Source organism: Heterodontus francisci, chromosome 31, assembly GCF_036365525.1.
Source record: "Heterodontus francisci isolate sHetFra1 chromosome 31, sHetFra1.hap1, whole genome shotgun sequence".
In the NCBI taxonomy this organism is placed as follows: Eukaryota; Metazoa; Chordata; class Chondrichthyes; order Heterodontiformes; family Heterodontidae; genus Heterodontus; species Heterodontus francisci.
This window is the reverse complement of record NC_090401.1, coordinates 58,758,951-58,779,079: the sequence shown is the minus strand read 5'-3', so window position 1 is coordinate 58,779,079 and position 20,129 is coordinate 58,758,951. Positions and strand designations below refer to the sequence as shown.

Below are 20,129 nucleotides of genomic sequence, written 5' to 3'. Positions count from 1 at the left end.
ATCAAGCCCTTGGTCCGTTAATATTTTAGATGTAGACCCTTGCTCAGAAGTTTGTCAGAGCAGTTCTGATGAAGAGTCAAAACCATTTCTGTTTTCAGGATTGACTGTGTGTTGCAGGATTTTCTGTCTTAACTTCATGTTCCTATTATTTGTAGGTTTTTTAACTCTTAAAAAAAAAACTTGCCACTGCAAAATGTGACGGGTTAGCATTCCAAATCTACCTTCAATTAGGAAGACCTTAGGCTGTGCTCATGGCCTATTGCTCTTTGAAAGCTGATCTTCAAAAAATGATATTGGAGTCAGCAATCCAGGGAACTGATGTTAACTGCACATTGCCATTGTCACATGACCTACAGCAGCTAACGTGCATTCTGCACATCTTCAAAGGAGCCACAATTTAGTATCTTCTTGGGACCATACAGTACAGTGAGCATGATGCTGAATGAAGTCCTTCACATTGAGTTTTTAATATAAAATATAAAATAGCATTTTCTTAGTACAAAAGAGAAAAGTAATATAGCTAGCTCTATATCAGCTCCTCTTCAATATATTATCAATATGTAAATGCAGTTTGTTTTCCAAACTAGCAACTTCAGTCTTGTGTAGCTGTTTCCTACAGTTCACAATACAAAAGGGTAACTTTAATGAAATCACTGTCACAATCAAAGGAATGTTGTCACGTGGGGCTTTGTTCATTCTGACAACAAAGATTTCCATTGACATAATGGTTGGATCCGAGTAAGTCTGTGAGCACTGAAGGAGCACTGCTGTTCCCAGATTCATATCCAGTCCATTTATTTCACTTTGCTTTCAAAGTGTAACTAACTGTCTCTGGATTCCCTGTGACATGCATCCACTTATTTTTGGGCCTTCATTTGGTCAAGTTCTATAGCTTATGTCAATCCTTTTATATCATCCTTTCCTATGCTTGTATTGAGAAACAAGCATGCCTCTCTTTTGGCATGGTCCTCTCGAATTTTAACTCCCACATGCCAGAACAGCAGAATAGTTTGATAGTGGAGGAGGGAGCCAAGAGAATACATTTGCAAATGGAATACACTGGGCTGGATTTTATGTAAGGCGGACGGGTGCTGGCCTCCGACGTAAAAGTCAGTGGCAAACCCGCTTCCACCTAGCCTGGGAATCTGTCCCGTATTTTATGGGTCCCCTGGCTTTAATTGTTCCGAGGCGGGTACTTCATCCACTGGAGGGAGGAAGTCCCGCCACACTGAGCTGCCAGCCAATCATCAGGCCGGCAGCTCTTAGTCCCAGTAGTGCCACTGGGAGCGGTGCCCACTGCTGGGACTGCAGCCCACCTGAGGACATGGAGCCAGGACTGCAGGTACATTTGTGTTGCCTCGCTGGGGGTAATTGGTCGGGCCCTGGCGAGGCAAGGGTTGTCATTTTGGGGGAAGTGGGGGGGGGGGGGGTGTCTTGGGTCCTGGGGGTGATTGGGGAAGCGGGGATGGCCCTCAATCAGGCACCCTGTGCCCAATTGTCAGGGCACCCCCCCCCCCCATCCCCCTGGGCACTGAGGCCGCCAACTTTCACCGGGTGACCTTTCCCAGCTCCAGGATGCCCATTTGCCACATGAAGCCAGGAAAAGGCCCTTAAGTGGCCATTAATTGGCCACTTAAGGGCCTTGATTGGCCTGGGGTGGTGGCCCATTTTTCGCAACCCCCCCCCCCCCCCCCCCCCCAGCCCTACGCAAAGTGGGGCAGAGGCGGGAGGGTCGGGAAGGCCTCCCGGAGCTTCCCACTCCATTTTATGCCACCCCCCCCCCCATCGGGCTTGCTGGGGTGGCGTAAAATTCCAGCCACTGCCTCTAATTGGCATTACCAGATACAGGCAGATTTTTCACCACAGAGAAGAGCTCGAATATCAGGAGACACAAATTAAAATTAGATAGTTAGGAGTAAGAAAGGAACTTGAGCACAAAAAAACTCGCCTGACACTCCAGTGCATTACTGAAGGAATGCTGCATTGTCAGAGGTACCATCCTTCAGATGAGATGTTAAACTGAGGCCCCGTCTGTCCTCTCAGGTGAATGTAAAAGATCCCATGGTACCATTTTGAAAAAGAGCAGGGGAATTATCCCCGGTGTCTTGGCCTATATTTTTCCCTCAATCACCGTCACAAAAAACAGATTATCTGGTCATGATCACATTGCTGTTTGTGGGAGCTTGCTGTGTGAAAACTGGCTACCACGTTTCCTACAATACAATAGTGACTACACATCAAAGTACTTCATTGGCTGTAAAGCGCTTTGGAATATCCAGTGGTCGTGAAAGACGCTATATAAATGCAAGCCTTTCTTTTTCACACAAATTGTAGTACACATTGTAGAAGATATTAATATTGACAGTAAATATATGTATTTGAAGAGATAGATGGGAATAGGACGATGTTGATATCTGGAAAGGAATGTTTGGTTGATTCCAATGAAATATTCCTGTTCCAATGACAATTGATACTCAAAAATGATTATGAGACAATAATCTCATCAAAAGGTTCTAATACCATAAATGTAATGCCAAACTCAAGAAGCTTATACCCATCATCTAATCAAGGAGAAGGCTGTTTGAAATCATTGGCAACAACTCTATTGACCTTTGGATGTTTTCCCTTCTTACTCCTAAGTTTCTAACTTTTAACTTGTCTTCTGCTGTTTAAACTCTGCTCCAAAAACTAGAGAGACAGACAGTAAAAAACAAGACAGAAAGAGACACAGGAAAAAGAAAAGTACAACTTTTATTCATTCTTAAACATTCCAATTTATACAGCATTAGTGGATCTCCAAAGGCATTTCTTAGGGAGGATCATATTTTTAAAAATTAGGACCTTGGAGAAAAATTGGATTTGTTGCAAAAATCTTGTATCCTTTCTTGTATCTGGCTGCCTTGTTTTTTACCTTTCAGTCTAATTGCTTCAAGCTTTTTCTTTGTTTTTGGCGGAGAGCTTAAACAACAGAGGACACAAGTTAGAAATTAGGAACTTGGTCTAGTGCATGTCCATCGCACCATAAGTTCCATCACTCCTCAACATGTCAAATTCAACATAATTTTTTTATTCATTGATGAGATGTGGCATCACTGGCAAGGCCAGTGTTTGTTGCCCATTCCTACTTGCCCTTGAGAAGGTGGTGGTGAGCCACCTTCTTGAACCGCTGCAGTCCATAAGGTGTAGGTACAACCACAGTGCGGTTAAGGAGGGATTTCCAGCATTTTGACCCAGTGACAGTGAAGGAACGGCGATATAGTTCCAAGTCAGGACGGTGTGTGACTTGGAGGGGAACTTGCAGGTGGTGGTGTTCCCATGCATCTGCTGCCCTGGTGGTAGAGGTCGCGGGTTTGAAAGGTGCTGTCGAAGGAGCCTTGGTGAGTTGCTAAAGTGCCACTTGTAGATAGTACACCCTGCAGTCACACTCTTGATAAAAGTTAAAATGACTTTCCACATGATTTGTACACTTATTTTAGGAATGTGCACAGAAGCTGGGACTTTTTTGCTGGATTATTTTTCATTTGGTGACTGTACATTTTATGGTGACTGGAGAATAATAGTTTCTACATTTCAGTAATATGACCGCTTCAGGCAATGCAGTTTAATTTTGTGACATTTTTACTGACCACATTTGGGTACATTTGTTAGATGAGCATTTAACATATTAGCATTTTTAATATTTAGTCTGAAAACATATGTTCTATTCCAGAAAGCCAGGTGGTGAAGGATGGAACTGAAACCTAATCTTTACACACTTTATAAGCTTTTATTTACAGAGATACAGATTGCAAACATGCACCTCCAAACCCAACCCCACATTTCCGTCTGCTCCTATTTATATAGGAGCACAAGTGAATACCCAGTTAATGCCCACCTCCTGAATAAAATTAAACACTCACTTTATATACAATTAACACCATAGGCTTTGCCACTTTACATGTACCAGAGAGATGCTTCATTTATAGCAAGGAATATGGATTTACAATGAGGAGAGGGAATACACAGTGAGGATTCAAATGTACACAGTGAGGAAGAAGAGGCACAGAGGAGGGATGGGGAATCCACTGTGAGGTAAAGGGGGAATACACAGTGAGCAGAGATGAATAAGTAGAGAGGACTGAAAGACACTGAATGTGCAGGAGTTTTCCAGTTGTATTCAACATATGAGTAACACCTTTTAATTCACAAGTGAATGTGTTAAAGACATCTTAGTTAGAAATAGAATAAAGCAGATGTCCCCTGTAATGTTTATCATTCATGCAAGAGAAAGAAAAGACAAATAAACCAGGCTTGAACTCATTTGTTCTGTTTAAAAGCAATGCAAAACGAAACACTGAAAAGAGTGAATCAGATGATTCAGCTTCTGACATGTCACAAGTGGTTATGGTGGCACCACAAAGATAAGGAGTACAGAAATTATAAAATATTGGATAAAATAAGATTTTATTGTAGTTCTGCACCCATGTAGAATGAATTCCACCCTGTACTAGCCTACGTTGACAATAAGGAGCTGGCCACCCTTCCCAACTTCAACCAAAGTATTCGATCAAAACCAGGAAACTGGATTTTTGACTATAATTCTGCAATATCAAAATTGAAAACATCTAGTAAGGTAGCATACATGTGGTGTGGCTTAAAATGTAAACAGATTAGCATTTTTAATATAAATAGCCTCTACAAGGGTCATTTAATCTAACCCATCATTTTACACCCTACCCAATTTAACTCTGCATTAAGGTTAATGGAAAGTAAAATCAGGTGAGATATAAAAGGGGTATCGTATCCATCCTGTACCTGCTTGTTTCCCCACCCAGTTCATTAGTGTAAAATTACCCCCAATAATCTGCATTCTACACTAAACTATGAGTAGGTTTATTATGAATACATGATAGCAGTATGGTTGTTAAATTTCATTATTTGTTGTCAGTGATAAAATCACCTTGCCAGCAGTTTCTGGGGCAATCAGATTTAAATAGGATTGCCCCTTTAATGAAGGCATGTGGTGAGGAGAAAGACTCAATGCTAACAGCTATAGCTGCTTATGTTACATTTAGGAGTCATACATTGCCGACATTTAAGTGCTTTTATTTGCATTTTGGGTGGGAGAATGTGATCACCTGCCAAAACCACAGTTGGATTCAGTTTATTTGGCTGCTCGCCTCCTGCTTTTGAATGTACTTAGAGGATTCCTGTTAGAAATGTGATGCCCAATTTAAATGGGATTGCCACATCATTCTGCAGTTGCTGGCCTACACTTTAGATGACTGTTTGTAATAATGGTATCATCGACCATCCTTTTACAAAATGCACATTGCATGGTGTTCAAGAATCACTATTGTAATAGAATAGTCAGCGTTAGACAAATCCCAGGTATGTTCCCCGATGGCTGAGCAACTTTATTCACTGAATATGAACCTCACAGATCAGGCAGGTCAGATGCTCAATCCCCAGTCTGTGCTGCATTTGCTTATCTCAGGCAAAATGCCTTTGGGGCACTCTAATTGGCCTCAGTTCCCTTGTGTTAAGAGGGAGAAATTGACTGTTCTTGATCAGTTTCAGTGTCTAAGGGGGGATACCAGGTTCCAGCTCAGTTGCATGTTCACCCACCTGATAAAATAGCTTGTTTGCACTGTCAAGGGTCACACACAAACATGCCAACTGTCTATTTTCAGAAATAGGAGCAGGAGTAGGCCTTATGACCCATCGAGCCTGCTCTGCCATTCAATAAGATCAAGGCTGATCTTCAAACTCTACTCTACCTTCCTGCCCTAATCCCATATCCCTTAATTCCCTTAGAATCCAAAAATGTATCAAGCTCAGCCTTGAGTATGCTCAACGAGTGAGCATCCATAGCTCTCAGCGGTACAGAATTCCAAAAATTCACAACCCTCTGAGTGAAGAAATTTTTCCTCATCTCAATCCTATATCCTGAAACTATGACCCCCAGTTCTAGATTCTCAGCATTTATCCAGTCAAGCATTTTACACATTTCAAAGAGATCATCTCTCATTCTTCTAAACGGTCAGCTGTTGAGAGAGTACTAGATCCAAGACCAGGTCTCCATTACCATCAGGTTCATTTAATTCACCAGGCAAGTAGGAGTCCATCATGATGAGGTAGAGAAATGCAACATTGCTTTCCACTTTGATAGCATTATCCAAAGGGTATTCAGACTTTGATTTAATCGTTTTGTATCAAGCACACACTAATTTTATCTGCCTCCTTTCAAGATCACCATCGCATTTTTCTTCATTCAAGATTAACTTCTACAAAGAACAGCAAATTCTTCAGATAAAAGTGAAAAGATAATGAGATTTACGACCAGCTTTACAAATACATTTATGCATTTAGGGTTATTCCATCAGGTTTAAGTCCAACTAGTCAAAACAGTGCATAGTTTGGTGGTGATGTAAACATGAATAAATGCACTTTCACAACTCTCTTAAATAAATTACGTTAAGAATGTGCTTAATGGAAATTTATAAAGTGACAGTGTGAATCACAAATATGAACAATATTTACCTGCAATGGATTCAATGTATTTTAAACTTCTTGGAAGACAGATATCTTGAGCAAATTCCTACTGTTCTATTAATCCAGCAAATGCATTTCTGTTCTGCAATGGTAACCATCATTATAAACAGTCAAGTAACAGTATTTGACTGGGAAAGTAAGAGGGTAACTGGCAAAGAGTGGGAGGAATTCCTGAAATGTGTTATTTTTCCAGCCCAACGAGGAAAGATGCAGGGCTGAATCTATTTGTGGGGAATGATGTATGTTTCAGTGGGAGAATATTTGGGAACCAGTGATCACAATGTCGTTAGGTTTAGTTATGGAAAACTACAAGGAACAATCAAATGTGAAAAATATTTAACTGAAGGAGGGCTTATTTCAATGATTGGAGAAGGAATCTGTTAGGTGGTTTGGAATCAAAGATTGGCAGGTAAAACAGTAAATGAGCAATGAAAGGTCTTCAAAGAGGACGGAGTTCACTTACAGAGTAGACACACTCCTACAAGTGGGAAAAGGAAGGACATCCAAAAATAGAGCTCCTTGGATGACTAAATATATAGAGATAAAATGAATCACAAAAAGGAAGTTAATGATAAATGTTGCATCATAATTCAGCAGCAAGCCACGCTGAATACAAAACTTAGAGGAGAATTGAACAAGGAACTAAGAGGGACAAAGACAGAGTATGAAAAATAGATTAGCAGGTAATATAAAAGGGAACCCAAAGTATTTTAGAAACATATAAATAGTAAAAGGGTAGTCAAAGGAATGGCGGGCCAAATAGAAACCAAAAAGGAGACCTTTTTGTGGGGGCTGAGAGAATGGCAATGGTACTAAATGAGTGCTTTGCATCTGTCTTCACCAAAGAAGACACTGCTGCCAATGTCATAGTAAAGGAGGGGATAGTAGAAAAATTGAATAGGATAAAAATAAAGAGCAGGTATTTTAAAGGTTGTCAGCACTCAATGTAGAAAAGCCACCCAGTTTAGATGCAATGCATCCTAGGTTACTAAGGGAAGTAAGGGTGGAAACTGTGGAGGCACTGGCCATAATCTTCCAAACTCCTTAAATATGGGAGTGGTGCCAGAGGACTAGAGGATTGCATATGTTACAACCTGTTCAAAAGAGGGGAGAGGCATAAACCTGGCAAATACAGGCCAGTCAGCTGACGTTGATGGTGGGAAAACTTTTAGTGACATTAATCCAGGATAAAATTATTGACACTTGGAAAAATATGGAGTAATAAATGAAAACTGGCATGGATTTGTTAAAGGCAAATTTCGTTTGACTAAATTGATTGAGGTCTTTGATGAAGTAATGGAGAGGGTACTGATGTTGATGTTGTGTATATGGACTTTCAAAGATGTCTGATTAATTACCATAAAATAGACTTGCTAGCAAAATTGAAGCTCATGGGATTAAAGGGATAGTGGCAGCAGGGATACAGAATTGACAAAGGAAGAGAAAGCAGAGAGTAGTAGTGAATGGTTATTTTTAGATGGGAGTGAAGTCTGTAGTGGTGTTCCCCCAGGGGTTGGTGATGGGACCACTGCTGTTTTTGATATATATTAATGACCTGGACTTGGGGATACAGGAAATAGTTTCAAAGTCTGCAGATGACACAAAATGCAGAAACATAGTAAACAGCGAGGAGAGTAACAAACTTCAGAAGGACATAGGCAGACTTGTGAACTTGGCAGACACATGACAGATTAAATTTAATGCAGAGAAGTGTGAAGTGATTCATTTTGGAAGGAACAACGGGGAGGGGCAATATAAACTAAATATTACAATTTTAAAGGGGGCACAGGAAGAAAAAAACCCGGGCTTATACAAAAGTGGTTCTTAAGTTTTTGAAGGTGGCAGGACAAATTGAGAAAGCATTTAAAAAGGCATACGGGATCCTTGGCTTTATAAATAGAGGCATAGCATACAAAAGCAAGGAAGTTGTGCTCAACACTTATGAAACACTGGTTAGGCCCAGATGAAGTCTTGTGTCCAATTCTGGATACCACACTTTAGGAAAGATGTGAAGGCCTGAGAGAGGGTGCAGAAGTGATTTACCAGATTGGTACCTGGAATGAAAGCCTTCATTTATGTGGAGAGACGAGAGAAACTGTGGTTGTTCTCCAAGAGCAGAGAAGGTTCATGGGAGATTTGATAGTGGTGTTCAAAATCATCATCGATTTTGATAGAGTAGATAGGGAGATACTGTTTCCAGTGGCAGAAGAGTCAGTAACCAGTGGACACAGATTTATGACAATTGGCAAAGGAACCAGAGGCAACCTGAGAAAAAAAAGTTACACAGCGAATTGTTGTGATCTGGAACGCGCTGCCTGAAAGGGTAGTGGAAGCAGATTCAACAGTAACTTTCAAAAAGAAATTGTATAAATACTTGGAATGGGAAAATTTGCAGGGTTATGTAGGATGAATTGGATAGCTCTTTCATAGAACCAGCACAAGCACAATTGGCCAAATGGCCTCCTTCTGTTCTGTAACTTTCTATGATTCTATACAGACATTAAAGTCGATATTAGTCAAGGAAGGTAAAACAAAGTGTAAAAATCCATTTGTTAACTGGTCCCAGCTGTTGTCTTTGAGGTCAGTGACCTAAGTGCATAATTTACCGCAAGCAACCTGCATGTATTGAGGCTGGCTTTTGCTGCATCTGTCAACAGAGTTTAAATGGAGAATAATGGATAACTGGGAGTGATTACAAGGCATTATCTCATTCAGAACATCATGAATCACTCAAATGAGACTCAAGCAGTTTACAACCATTTGAATTGAGGAAAGACTGCAACTTTGAAATGGCTTCCATTGTCTATATATCATTTCTTTATTGATAAGAGTAGATTTTATCAGGGCGGCTTCATTCCATTTGACATTATTTGTTGCTACATCCCCCCACCCAAGGGTTACATTAAATCTATATCTGTCCTCCTGATAGAATTTTTTCTTACAGTCCAATAACAGTGGGAAATGATGCAGAGTACTTTGCATTTTTACGAGGAAACTGTACTAACTAAACAGAGGGAGAACTCCAATGTCTGAACTCTGATCATTCCTCTCTACCTAGTACTCAAGGGTGCCAGCAACACTGACCCTGTCCCTGTTTATTACTCACAGTTACCAGCAGCTCCACTTTCCTATCACTTCTTGTTACTTGCAGTTCGTATTTGAAATCCCAAGTTCTCCAAATTTGTGCCTTAAACCTAACAGCAGGAGGTTGCTCCCAAATGCTCCAATGAAAGTTTTTTATTTTGTGCACCAGCCATTCTTACAACATTGCTGAGGGAGATGCCATACTTAATTTCAATCAGAATGAGATTAAGGCATCTTTTGCACCTTTGACCGTCTCCTAACTATGGACTAGGTGCAACCATCCAAATTCACTTTGGATAGGAAAGAGCCACGACAACAAAAGACTTTCATCTTCTGGTCCTTACCTAGGCTGATATAAAAGGAGTGGTTGATGCTGTAGGCTAACAGTGTCTCCCATTGCTAATTATCAGTAATCGATCAAAAGCATGTAAGAAATAGGAGTTGGGGTCGGCCATTTGGCCCTTAAAGACTGCTCCATCATTCAACAAGATTATGGCTGATCTTCAACCTCAGTTCCACCTTCCTGCACTATCCCCATATCCCTTAATTCCTTTAATACCCAAAAGTCTATTGTCTTGAATACACTCAACGACTGAGCATCCACAGCTCTCAGGGGTACAGAATTCCAAAGATTCACAGCCCTTTGAGTGAAGAAAATTCTCCTCATCCCAGTCCTAAATGGCCGATCCCTTATTCTGAGACTGTGACCCCGTGTTCTAGATTCCCCAGCAATGGGCAAACATTTTCCCAGCATCTACCTTGTCAAGCCCCTTAATAATTTCATAGTTTTCAATTAGATCACCTCTTAAACTCCAGGGAATTTAGGCCTAGTCTACTCAAAGTCTCCGCATTGGATAATCTCCTCATCCAGGAACCAAACTAATGAATCTTTGTTGCACTCACTCCAGGGCAAGTATGTCCTGTAAAATCTAGAAGCTGGTGACACCACATGCACAAAGTCTCTGATTTTATGCCAGTTAGGTGGCCAAATCTCAAGATTCCGCTTACGCATGTGTCACACTCCCAAGTCTTTGGCACTTTATAATTGGATAGATTTGTAGGTCTACCGAGAATTGACATTAAATGTGGGTTATCTTATATTACAGTTGAACCAGTGTATCCATTTGTGTTCATTCACTTTGCAATTACTGCTGGCAGTGGAAAATCAATTAAAAGTCATCACTAACTACTTGTTAGTTAGAGAATTATTTAATTATTACCGATCAAGTGATTGCACACAAGTAATGCTGAACTAATTGTTAAAAATATAGACATGATGCAGCATTCAATTCAGCAGTATAGATAGCCTGAGTGCTCAGGGAAAGATGAATCTGAGTATCCCAAGATAATAGCAAAATGGTAATGTTATGAAAGTGATTCTGTTTTTGTTTAAAATATTTTTTGAAAGGAATTTATAGTTAAACTGAATAAATGTTGGACCAGTTTTTTTAAAAAAAGAGAGCCATCAAGAGGACACTGAAGGAACCAGATTGGCAACAATGTTACTGGTTGTCACATGACTCAAGTTAAAGCTAGAACAGAAACCCTGGTAACAGGGGCAGAGAAGTGACAAGCGTCCCTTGATTGGACAAGCCCAGCAGCAGCAGAGAGCACCTGGGATGGGCAAAAAACTCACAAGCTTTTTGGTTGTGTATCAGAGTGTGTTTTACCTTCTGAAGTGAGTGGCTGATAAAGCCAAGTCTGCTGGAGAATTCTCAAAAAAGCAGCGAAGACTGCAACCCAGCTCACTTTCCAGAAACTCCTAAGAGATCCTGTGAAGTCCACTGTGTCAATTCATCTCGTTTCCTGTCTTTGAAGAAAGTCTGCTAAATTACTTTTCAATGCTACCTGAAAAGAACTATTCTAAAAGATCTCAGTGACCTGTCTATGTGTACTCAGAGGTTAGACCGCATGCCAGCTTTGGAACAACATATCTCATCTGCTGTTTTCTTCATAAAATGAGCAAGCGATCTGCCCGGGTGTTTTTTTGTCTGTAACAGAGCTCTGAATTTTTTAAAATCCCTTTTATTTTCTTCGGTTAACCAGTGTATATGCGTGTGTGTGAGTGTAAAGGGACAAATGTAAAAAGGGAACTTTAAAATTTTGATCTGTGTGTTTATGTCTTACTTCATTATTAGTTAAGACTTGTTTTTATAATAAACTGATAATTTCCTTGTTCATTAAAGAAACCTGATTAGTGTGTTGTATTCTGGGAAAAATAGAGTACATGACTGACCATATCGATAAGTGGGAAAATTTTAATATGTTGTGATCTGTGGAGAAGTGGGACTAGAATAAACAGTGCCCTCCTCCCGCCTCAGTCATAACAGTGAGCAGGCCCTCTGATAAAGGAGTGTTATTCATTTAATTGATATCGTTAGCAGTGGAATAGCTAAAATTGCAATTCAACCAGCAACAACCTATCAGTGAAAACCTATGATCTGAAAGACATGGCAATAAAGTAATCTTCACTGCCAGAAAATCCAACATTCAGTGTGAAGATGGAGAACACTACAGACATCTGCTCTCACCGACCTACGCCCTAATCCTTCTCTAGTCAAAGTCCTGACAAAGCTCGCTGAACAAGGCCACCCCAGCTGGAAAGTGCATGCATGTAGATATGGGTAAGGGCATGGGTCGGCTTTGTGTAATGTTTCCCCTGGTAGAATTGACACACTCTGAACTCACAGGCCAGAATTTTATTAGCGTGCCGCATATTGCAGCGGCGTCCATTGAAGTTGGTGGCCTTCACACGCAGAAGTGCCGCCACTGAGTCCCCACGATATTTCATTTAGATGGGGGGGGCACAGTGGCCGCCCCCGATGACATAGAGGGGCAGTCTCTCCGTCCCCGGCAATGGCACGCACCAGCGCCATTTTTAAAGGGCTTCAAGCCCTTAGCAAAACTTTGAATTTTTAAAGAGACACTATTGTTCATATTTTAAAAAAAATATTTGAAAGCTGATGGCCCTTTCCCAACCCCACCACCACCCCAATGATTTTTTTTATTGGCCAATACGACAAACATTAACTTTATTCCCACCCCAAACTTCCCCCCCCCAACCTCATCACATTTGCCCTTCAACCCCTTCCCAATGTCCCTACAGCCAATAAAAATGTTTTCCCCGCTGTCCCCACCCCCCCCCCCCCCCCAACCAGTGTCTCTCCTTTGAACTCCAAACGGAGTTCCGACGGCACTGAGTTCCGGCAGGTGGCTGTAATATCGGCGTGGGATGGCCACCTGGTCTAGGCTAGTTATTTACCATTTATTTGCATTCATTATAACACGCAAATGAAGGCCCTGCCACTGTCCGGCGGGTGGGGCCGCACTGAGGCTTTGCTGCCGCCGGTTAAATGCGGCAGAGCTTTGTCGGCATCGGGTGTCGTGGCGGGCCACTCAGCAAGTATTTTACAGGCCCCTCCGCCACGACCCCCGACGTCAAGGGGCTGGTAAAATTCAGCCCACAGAGTGAAGAATTATCATTTGAGTGAGATGCTGAAGGACTACTAGAGTACGGAGCCACACTACAACAAGAGTTCTTCAGGTAAATAGAGAGAAAATGTTTCTCTCAAAGTATTCTCCAGAAGGATGTGTGTCCAATATATCCTTTTTCTAAAAAGAAATTGGTCCACAAGGACAGTTGAAACGGGTTTCTGTTCATTGCCATGTTTCCAATCCATTACTGTCACTGAAAAGAGAGGACTTCCATTTATGACCCAGGCCATTCTAAAGTGCTTCACAGCCATTGTAACCCCTGTTGTAATGTAGGGAGATGCAGAGCTAATTTGCATACAGCAAGATCCTGATCATATATTCTGTTTTTATTCTAGTTGAGGGACAACGATTGGTCAAGATACCAGGGAGAACTCCCCTGCTCTTCGACAAATAATATCCTTTAAGCCCACCTGACAGAGCAGGCAGGGTCTCATTTAACAGTTCATCTAAAAGACAATACATATGACAGTGCAGCTCTCCGACAATGCTCCATTGAAGTGTCAGCCTTGGTTATGTGCTCCAGTCTCTGGAATGAGACATGAACCCATTGATCTTCTGACTCAGAAACAAGTGTGCTATCACTGAGCCACGGCTGAGACAGATGTATGATTAGCAGATGTAAAATCCCAAACAAAAGTGGCAGTTTCTCTTGTTTGGAATGTCCCTGGTCCTGTACCTGGGAGTACTGCATCACCTTGGCACAGCAAATATAGGAAAATTGGGCAAAGGGGAGCACAGACCCATCTAGCTTTCTCAAACTTCTCTAGCTGTGCTTCTGTACAGATGTGAATTCCTCCCCACCCAAATTTCCTGCAGTTGCTGTGTCCAGACAGCCAAATATAGCCAATTGTGAAGATATGCTCTGGAAACTGTTGTGTCTCCCACTTGTTACATGAGGCAAATGAAATCTCACCAGATTCATCCTATCATTATTCAAGTTATGCAATGTTTAGAAACCATTTCTTCATTATAAAACTAAAACACACAATTCTAGAAGCACCTGTGATATTTTGCTTTATCATTTTTATTGTGCATGTTCCCTTACAACTGGAGAAACATAGACTCACCGACACAGCTCACAGCATGACACAGAGCAGGAATTGGGCACCTTAAACTACATGAAGGGAATAGCTGGAGCTCATTAAAAATACAATAGTTCTCAAGATTTAATTTGTTTAGGTTAAATTATTCATGAAATTGTTATAAAGCCATTTCAGGAAGCCGCTGAAACAATATTACACCCCACTAAATATCATTCAAGATGCTTTATAACATAATCCTTTACACTCCAGTCAATCTGAAAACATACCTTTCTTCTGATAAATTTTTGGAACTTTAAAAACTGAATCAGCAAACCATGTCACAGCACAGTTTGCTGCAGATATTCTCCCATTCTGACTTGCCATTTGGAACTTTTCCAATTACCCACATTTGAAATGTATGGGATTGGAATAAATATCAATCACCATTAAACTGTGTTCTCTGAAAATGGCAAGTACAGAGTCTCCAGAGATTTAGAAGTCAGGTGCACAGATCACCTTGGAATTGAGTAGAAAATGATCTCGGTGTTTAAAAATGCATAGCTTTTTTTCTGATGTAAAGGGTTTAACAGAAAAAAATGTTGTGTCTCCTGAAGGCATGGTCTCTTGGTATACTTCAGCCGTTCCAGTACCTCTTCCAAATGGTCGTTGTCCCTTTGTGAGCTGAGATGGAAAGGTCACAGACTTGAAACGTTAACTCTGCTTCTCTCTTCACGGATGCCGCCTGACCTGCTGAGTATTTCCAGCACTTTCTGTTTTTATTTCAGAATTCCAGCATCTGCGGTATTTTGCTTTTATTATATTATTATGGTGATGCCAGCTGATTGTTTAACATGAAGAGTCACCACAGCTGTCCCACCCTGTCCTCCTTTGACATTCACAAATGCGCATTTTCCAGGAGATATCTCTGAACAGGTACAGGAATCCTAGCTGATTATTTTCCCCCTTCCCAGTCCACCATCACTGAGGCTAACTGTAGTGCCCCCTATTCCCATTTTGCTCTCACATAACTCAGCACAGGCTGGGAATCTAACCTGGAATCTTCTATCCAGAAGGATCATTTACACACCGGCTTTATCAAGTGAGAAATGTGGGGAGAAACAGCTACAAATAAATTTTTCATACATATTGCATACTGTTCAGTTCGGGCCATCAGTGAGAGATTTCTTGGGTAAAAATATTATTGAGTTTAGCTCAGCTGTAACAAATAGTTCAGTGGTTTATCTAATCATTATGTCTTCTGAAATCATCAAACCACAGACCTAAACAAGCACATAAACTGTCTATGTACTCTAGTCCTTAGAATGATCTTGATTCCTCCCCCCTCCCCCACCACGCCTCTCCTGCTGCTTGCTTCCAGCCAGTAAGATTGTAATTCGGTTCCTTATAACTAAATGCCAGCCAAGACATTGCTGAAATAATGTTCCAATTTCATTAGGGACCGTCACGTTACACAGACCAGTGGTCATACAGAGGGCACCAGTATGTGTTCTTTCACATTGCTGAACAGAGATTCAGTTAAAGTTTGTAAATTTAAAACCTATTTAGGTTTAAAGGGAATGTTTAGTCATATTAAACTGACAGTTAAACACTTCCATTTTTGCAAGTAAAAAGTCAAACTTTGCAATATTTTCAAATTCACCGTGTTGAACTCTGTGAATAACAGTTCACGGTTTTTGTGCAATGCAACCTTTAAAGAGTGTGAGAGTATTTAACCCTTACTCATTTAAAGCAGTTCTATTTGGAGGGGAGTTCTTGTAGCCAAATAATCTCGCAGGTTTTTAATAAATTGCCAGGTAGGATCCACCCTGTTAAGAAAGACTAGAAGAAAAACTTTCACTATCAGGAGCCCTTCTAATACTCAAACCATTTTAAACAATTACTGTAAATTTCAATACCTGTCTGATTTTCTAATTATGTTGATTTTTTTTAAAGGTTTTTTTTTGTTCAAATGAAGTTAGTCCTAATGACATCAACAGGGTGCTGAATTAAATTATTCACTGATTCAGACAATGTAAAGGAGCTGAGTTTAACATAATTAGCCCCCAAAGCTCCAGCTTTACCTGTGTGGATGGAAATTCAGTTCCCACAGGCCATGGGGTTCAATTACTTCTCTTGGTTGTTTAACTATACTAAAATAGATCCAAATTCTCACTGGCACAACCAGCACTCAGGACAGTTGAGACTTCTCCCACCCGAAGACTTGGCTCAAATAATGAGAATAAAGCTCAAACCATTATTTCCTCAATACAAAATACAATACACCAAACCAACTATTCCTTAGTTCAGATCTGGTGAATCCTCCTGTTTTCACACAAACTGTGAATGTTTTCAACAAAACTGAATCTTGCCAGCACTTACTCGTACAAAGTACATTTAGACATAAGCAGATCTCTGCTATTCGGCTTGCCATGCTCCACCTAGAGATGTAACAGGTACTGGGCCTGAGCTCACCTCCCTCTACACAACACAGATACTCCCATTACCTCCGCAGAGATTGGGATTTCAGTGTCAAATCATGTACAAGAAAATAGGCATTTTGGAGGAGCTAGTTAAGAGACAAAGGTGTGTGTTTTCTGCCAATCATTTGCAAGGAAGATGCAAATAGAAAAAGCTTATAGACTAATTTTGAAACTATTCCTTGCTGAAGTCTTGACCTAACTGCGTCAGCAGTTTCCAGGAAAGAACTACAAGGCTTGGTGCCAAACTACAAGAGTGACCGGAGACCCAGCTACAAAAGGTGCAATGGTTTTAGTACTTCAATATACACCATAGCATGACTTAAAATGACTCACATTGAAACTGAAAACAAATGAATAAAGACCCTCAAACAGACAGAAATAAAAGTCACACAACTCTCCATCCCAGCACTTGTGGCCCTTCCCTGGTTTACTGGGAATAATTTTTTACTCTGAATGATTGAGTTACTTAACAATACATTACTAATTCAGATGTGAGAAAAGGATTAGTTGGGGAGATTCCCTATAAGAAGGGGAGGTCAACAACAGTTTAATGCACGCTGTTTTAGGAATAGTCATATCATTAAATTTTGAGCCCCGACAAGCAAATATATCCTAGTTATAGCAACTTATATTGATATAGTCTTGAGCATTTTTTTCACTGGTTGAGTCTCTATACATTATCTTCACTTTGCTGATTTTTAAAATGTGGCCTTTAGTAAAGGTCACCATCTAATCTGACGCTCTATCAGTGTAATTTTGATTCTCTGACATAATTCACTCTTTCTTTTTAACTGCAGTCATGAGGCCACCTGGGAGACCAATTTATTATAACAATAGCTTGCCTCTGTATAGCTTCATTAACATGGTAAGCATACCAGGGCATTTCACACAGGTTTGTGGGTACTGGAGACAGTGACCCAAAGGCATGGTCAGAGAGCTAGGTTTGAAGGAGCCTTTTGAAGGTAGGCACAGAGCTCCAGACATTGACAACGGGATGGGTTACGGTATAGATGCAAAGAAGGCAAGTTATTTTAAAAAATCATTCATACACTAAGTCAACCTATACTGCATGAACTTTACCAAATGTATATGCACTTTATAAAACTGACAGTCACTGTTTACTATCTAGTCCCCTCTTGGTTATGCTTAACTTGAGATTACTTATATCCTTCTAATGCATCCTTGGTCACCCATTATTCCCTAACACTGTGTAAGGAAGCTGACTGCAAACTTGTTTCCAACTACAGTAACTTCTCAGGAACATCAGTTCACTTTATTTATGAAGCATTATTGGGTTTCTGGCATTGTCCTTACATGTCCTTAAAGGTTTCACCACGACAAGAAACCAAACACGATGGAGCACCTTTAATAAATCTAAGCGCATTTTCCTCAGTGGAACTCTTGTGCGGCCAAGACAATGTTCATAAAAGGTTAACTCAAACCTAGTGATCCACCCTTTCTATAACCTGGTTTCCTTTATGTTTAGTTAACGATTATAATGTTGCATCTATCATTCTGGAATTAGTGCGTTTGTCAAAATGAATCTCTATGTCACTGAAATACTGCAGGAAGACAATCATTAACTGCCACAATGTGTATTTTGGTGGAAAATAGATTTTAAAAAATTCCATCCACAGTTCAAAACCTCTCTTGGACTTCGGATCAGTAACTATGTTTTTTGTATCTCCTACGTGTTGCGATTTCCCTCTCGTAATAGCAATAGATTGCGCAATGTGCTTTGCAATTATCAGCTTTTGTCTTTAAATGAAGCTGAGGTCGAAAGGCCATAGGTTTAATTAGGTTTCCGGTTTCTGCACAGACACAAGGGTTCAACAAGTCGCCTCTGTGTAATCGCGGAGTGACCTGTTCCACAACAGTACTGGGTGAATTTAAACTTCGTATGTGTGTGTGTTTGGTGGGGGGGATGGAATGACAGATAAACTTTCCATCTCAGTCAGCCGATGGCATTTGCCTTCCCCAAGTTCAAAAATAAACCCACTTCAGATCAGCTGCGAGCTAAAAACGTCACCAAGCTACAAGGTGCTGTCAAGCTCAAGTAATTTTAACCAGTCGGCGATCTTTTTGTAATTTTGTTTTTTAAAAAATGCAACAGGCGACCTGTAAATTCAGCCAAAGAATTAGCCATTACCTTCCAGCCCGCGGAGCTGTTGCTGTCCCCTTTATCTTTGAAATAGGGGACGTGGTGAACCATCCAGTCGTAGATCTGTGACAGTGTCAGTCTCTTCTCCGGTGAGCTCTCGATGGCTTTAGTGATCAAATCTGCATATGACAGGTTGCCCCATGCATTTCTGCGAGAAGATTTCTTGCGGTGCTGGCTGCACTCACTGAGGCGGAGAGGAGAGTGGATGGCGGAGAGAGCCTTCGCATCTGTCTTGCCCCCGCTGCCGTTCTCGGTCGCCGCGGCCGGTTCATTATTCAGGGCGCTTTCCTCTCCCTTCCCTTCAGCTCCGGGGAACTCGGGCCGAGGGAGCGGCCAGGTGCACGATCTTGGCCGGCTCTGCGGCTCGAAATCCGGGTCGCTGTCAACGTGAGGAGCTACTGCTTCTTCCATGTCTTTCTCTCCCCCCCCCCCCTAAAAAAAAAGATGAATAAATATTGTGGACAGATGTCAGTGTTGGGGGAGCTTAAACATCAAAAGAAAAGGAAAAGCCCCGAATGACAGAAGGAGATTAAAGAGCTGGGAGAAATCGAGGCGCTCAGATGAGGGGCTGAGTGGTTGTCCCAGAGGATGGAGCGCTGTCGTGCTTCTCTCTTGCCTCCACCGGCTGCTGCCGCTGCTGCGGCGCCGCTCTCTGTCCCTGCGACTCACTGTCAGCTTCAGCCGCCGCTGCTTCCATGTGCTTCCCCCTGAAAAGGATACACTGCGGCCAGACGCCGCCTCATTGGCCGCCCGCTGACAGCAGCGTTCCATCCGCTCAGTGTAGCCAAAGCGGGCTCCGCCCATCGCCCTCTCCGATTGGCCGCGCATTGTCCGAGGGCGGGCGGAGTCTTGAATAAATTAACTGACGTGGAGGGGGCGGGGCCTCGAGGAAATCCCCTTCACTGACGTCATGCGGTTAAACTGTGATGACATCACAAGACTCAAACTAACTGACTGTCCCATTAAAAACTTTTGACTCTTTATTATAACATAAGGTTTCATGCCATCTCTACTTTTTTCACAAGGCAAATATTGTTTACATTTTTTTTACTTTTTCATAGTAACTGCAAATATTGTTTGACGACAAAACAAGATTGAAAAACAATAAAAGCAAAATACTGCGGATGCTGGAAATCTGAAATAAAAACAAGAAATGCTGGAATCACTCAGCAGGTCTGGCAGCATCTGTGGAAAGAGAAGCAGAGTTAACGTTTCGGGTCAGTGACCCTTATTCGGAACTGACAAATATAAGAAAAGTCACAGATTATAAGCAAGTGAGGTGGGGGATTGAAAAACATCTATTTAATATTTTACATCAGCTTTTAGGAGTGGCTAAAGGATCAACTGCAACAG

The 20,129-nt window shown here is 41.3% G+C and overlaps 1 protein-coding gene across 1 annotated transcript in view; it reads right to left on the bottom strand.

The window, feature by feature from the left end:
- The window catches only part of LOC137347306 (forkhead box protein O3-like), a 213,964-nt gene extending 194,423 nt beyond the window's left edge, over positions 1–19,541 (bottom strand). Inside the window, exon 1 of the mRNA XM_068011709.1 lies at positions 18,765–19,541. Within this exon, the coding sequence (XP_067867810.1) occupies positions 18,765–19,187 (423 nt within the window). The 5' untranslated portion in view covers positions 19,188–19,541. The remainder of the gene's footprint in view (positions 1–18,764) is intronic.
- Positions 19,542–20,129: the final 588 nt, after the last annotated feature.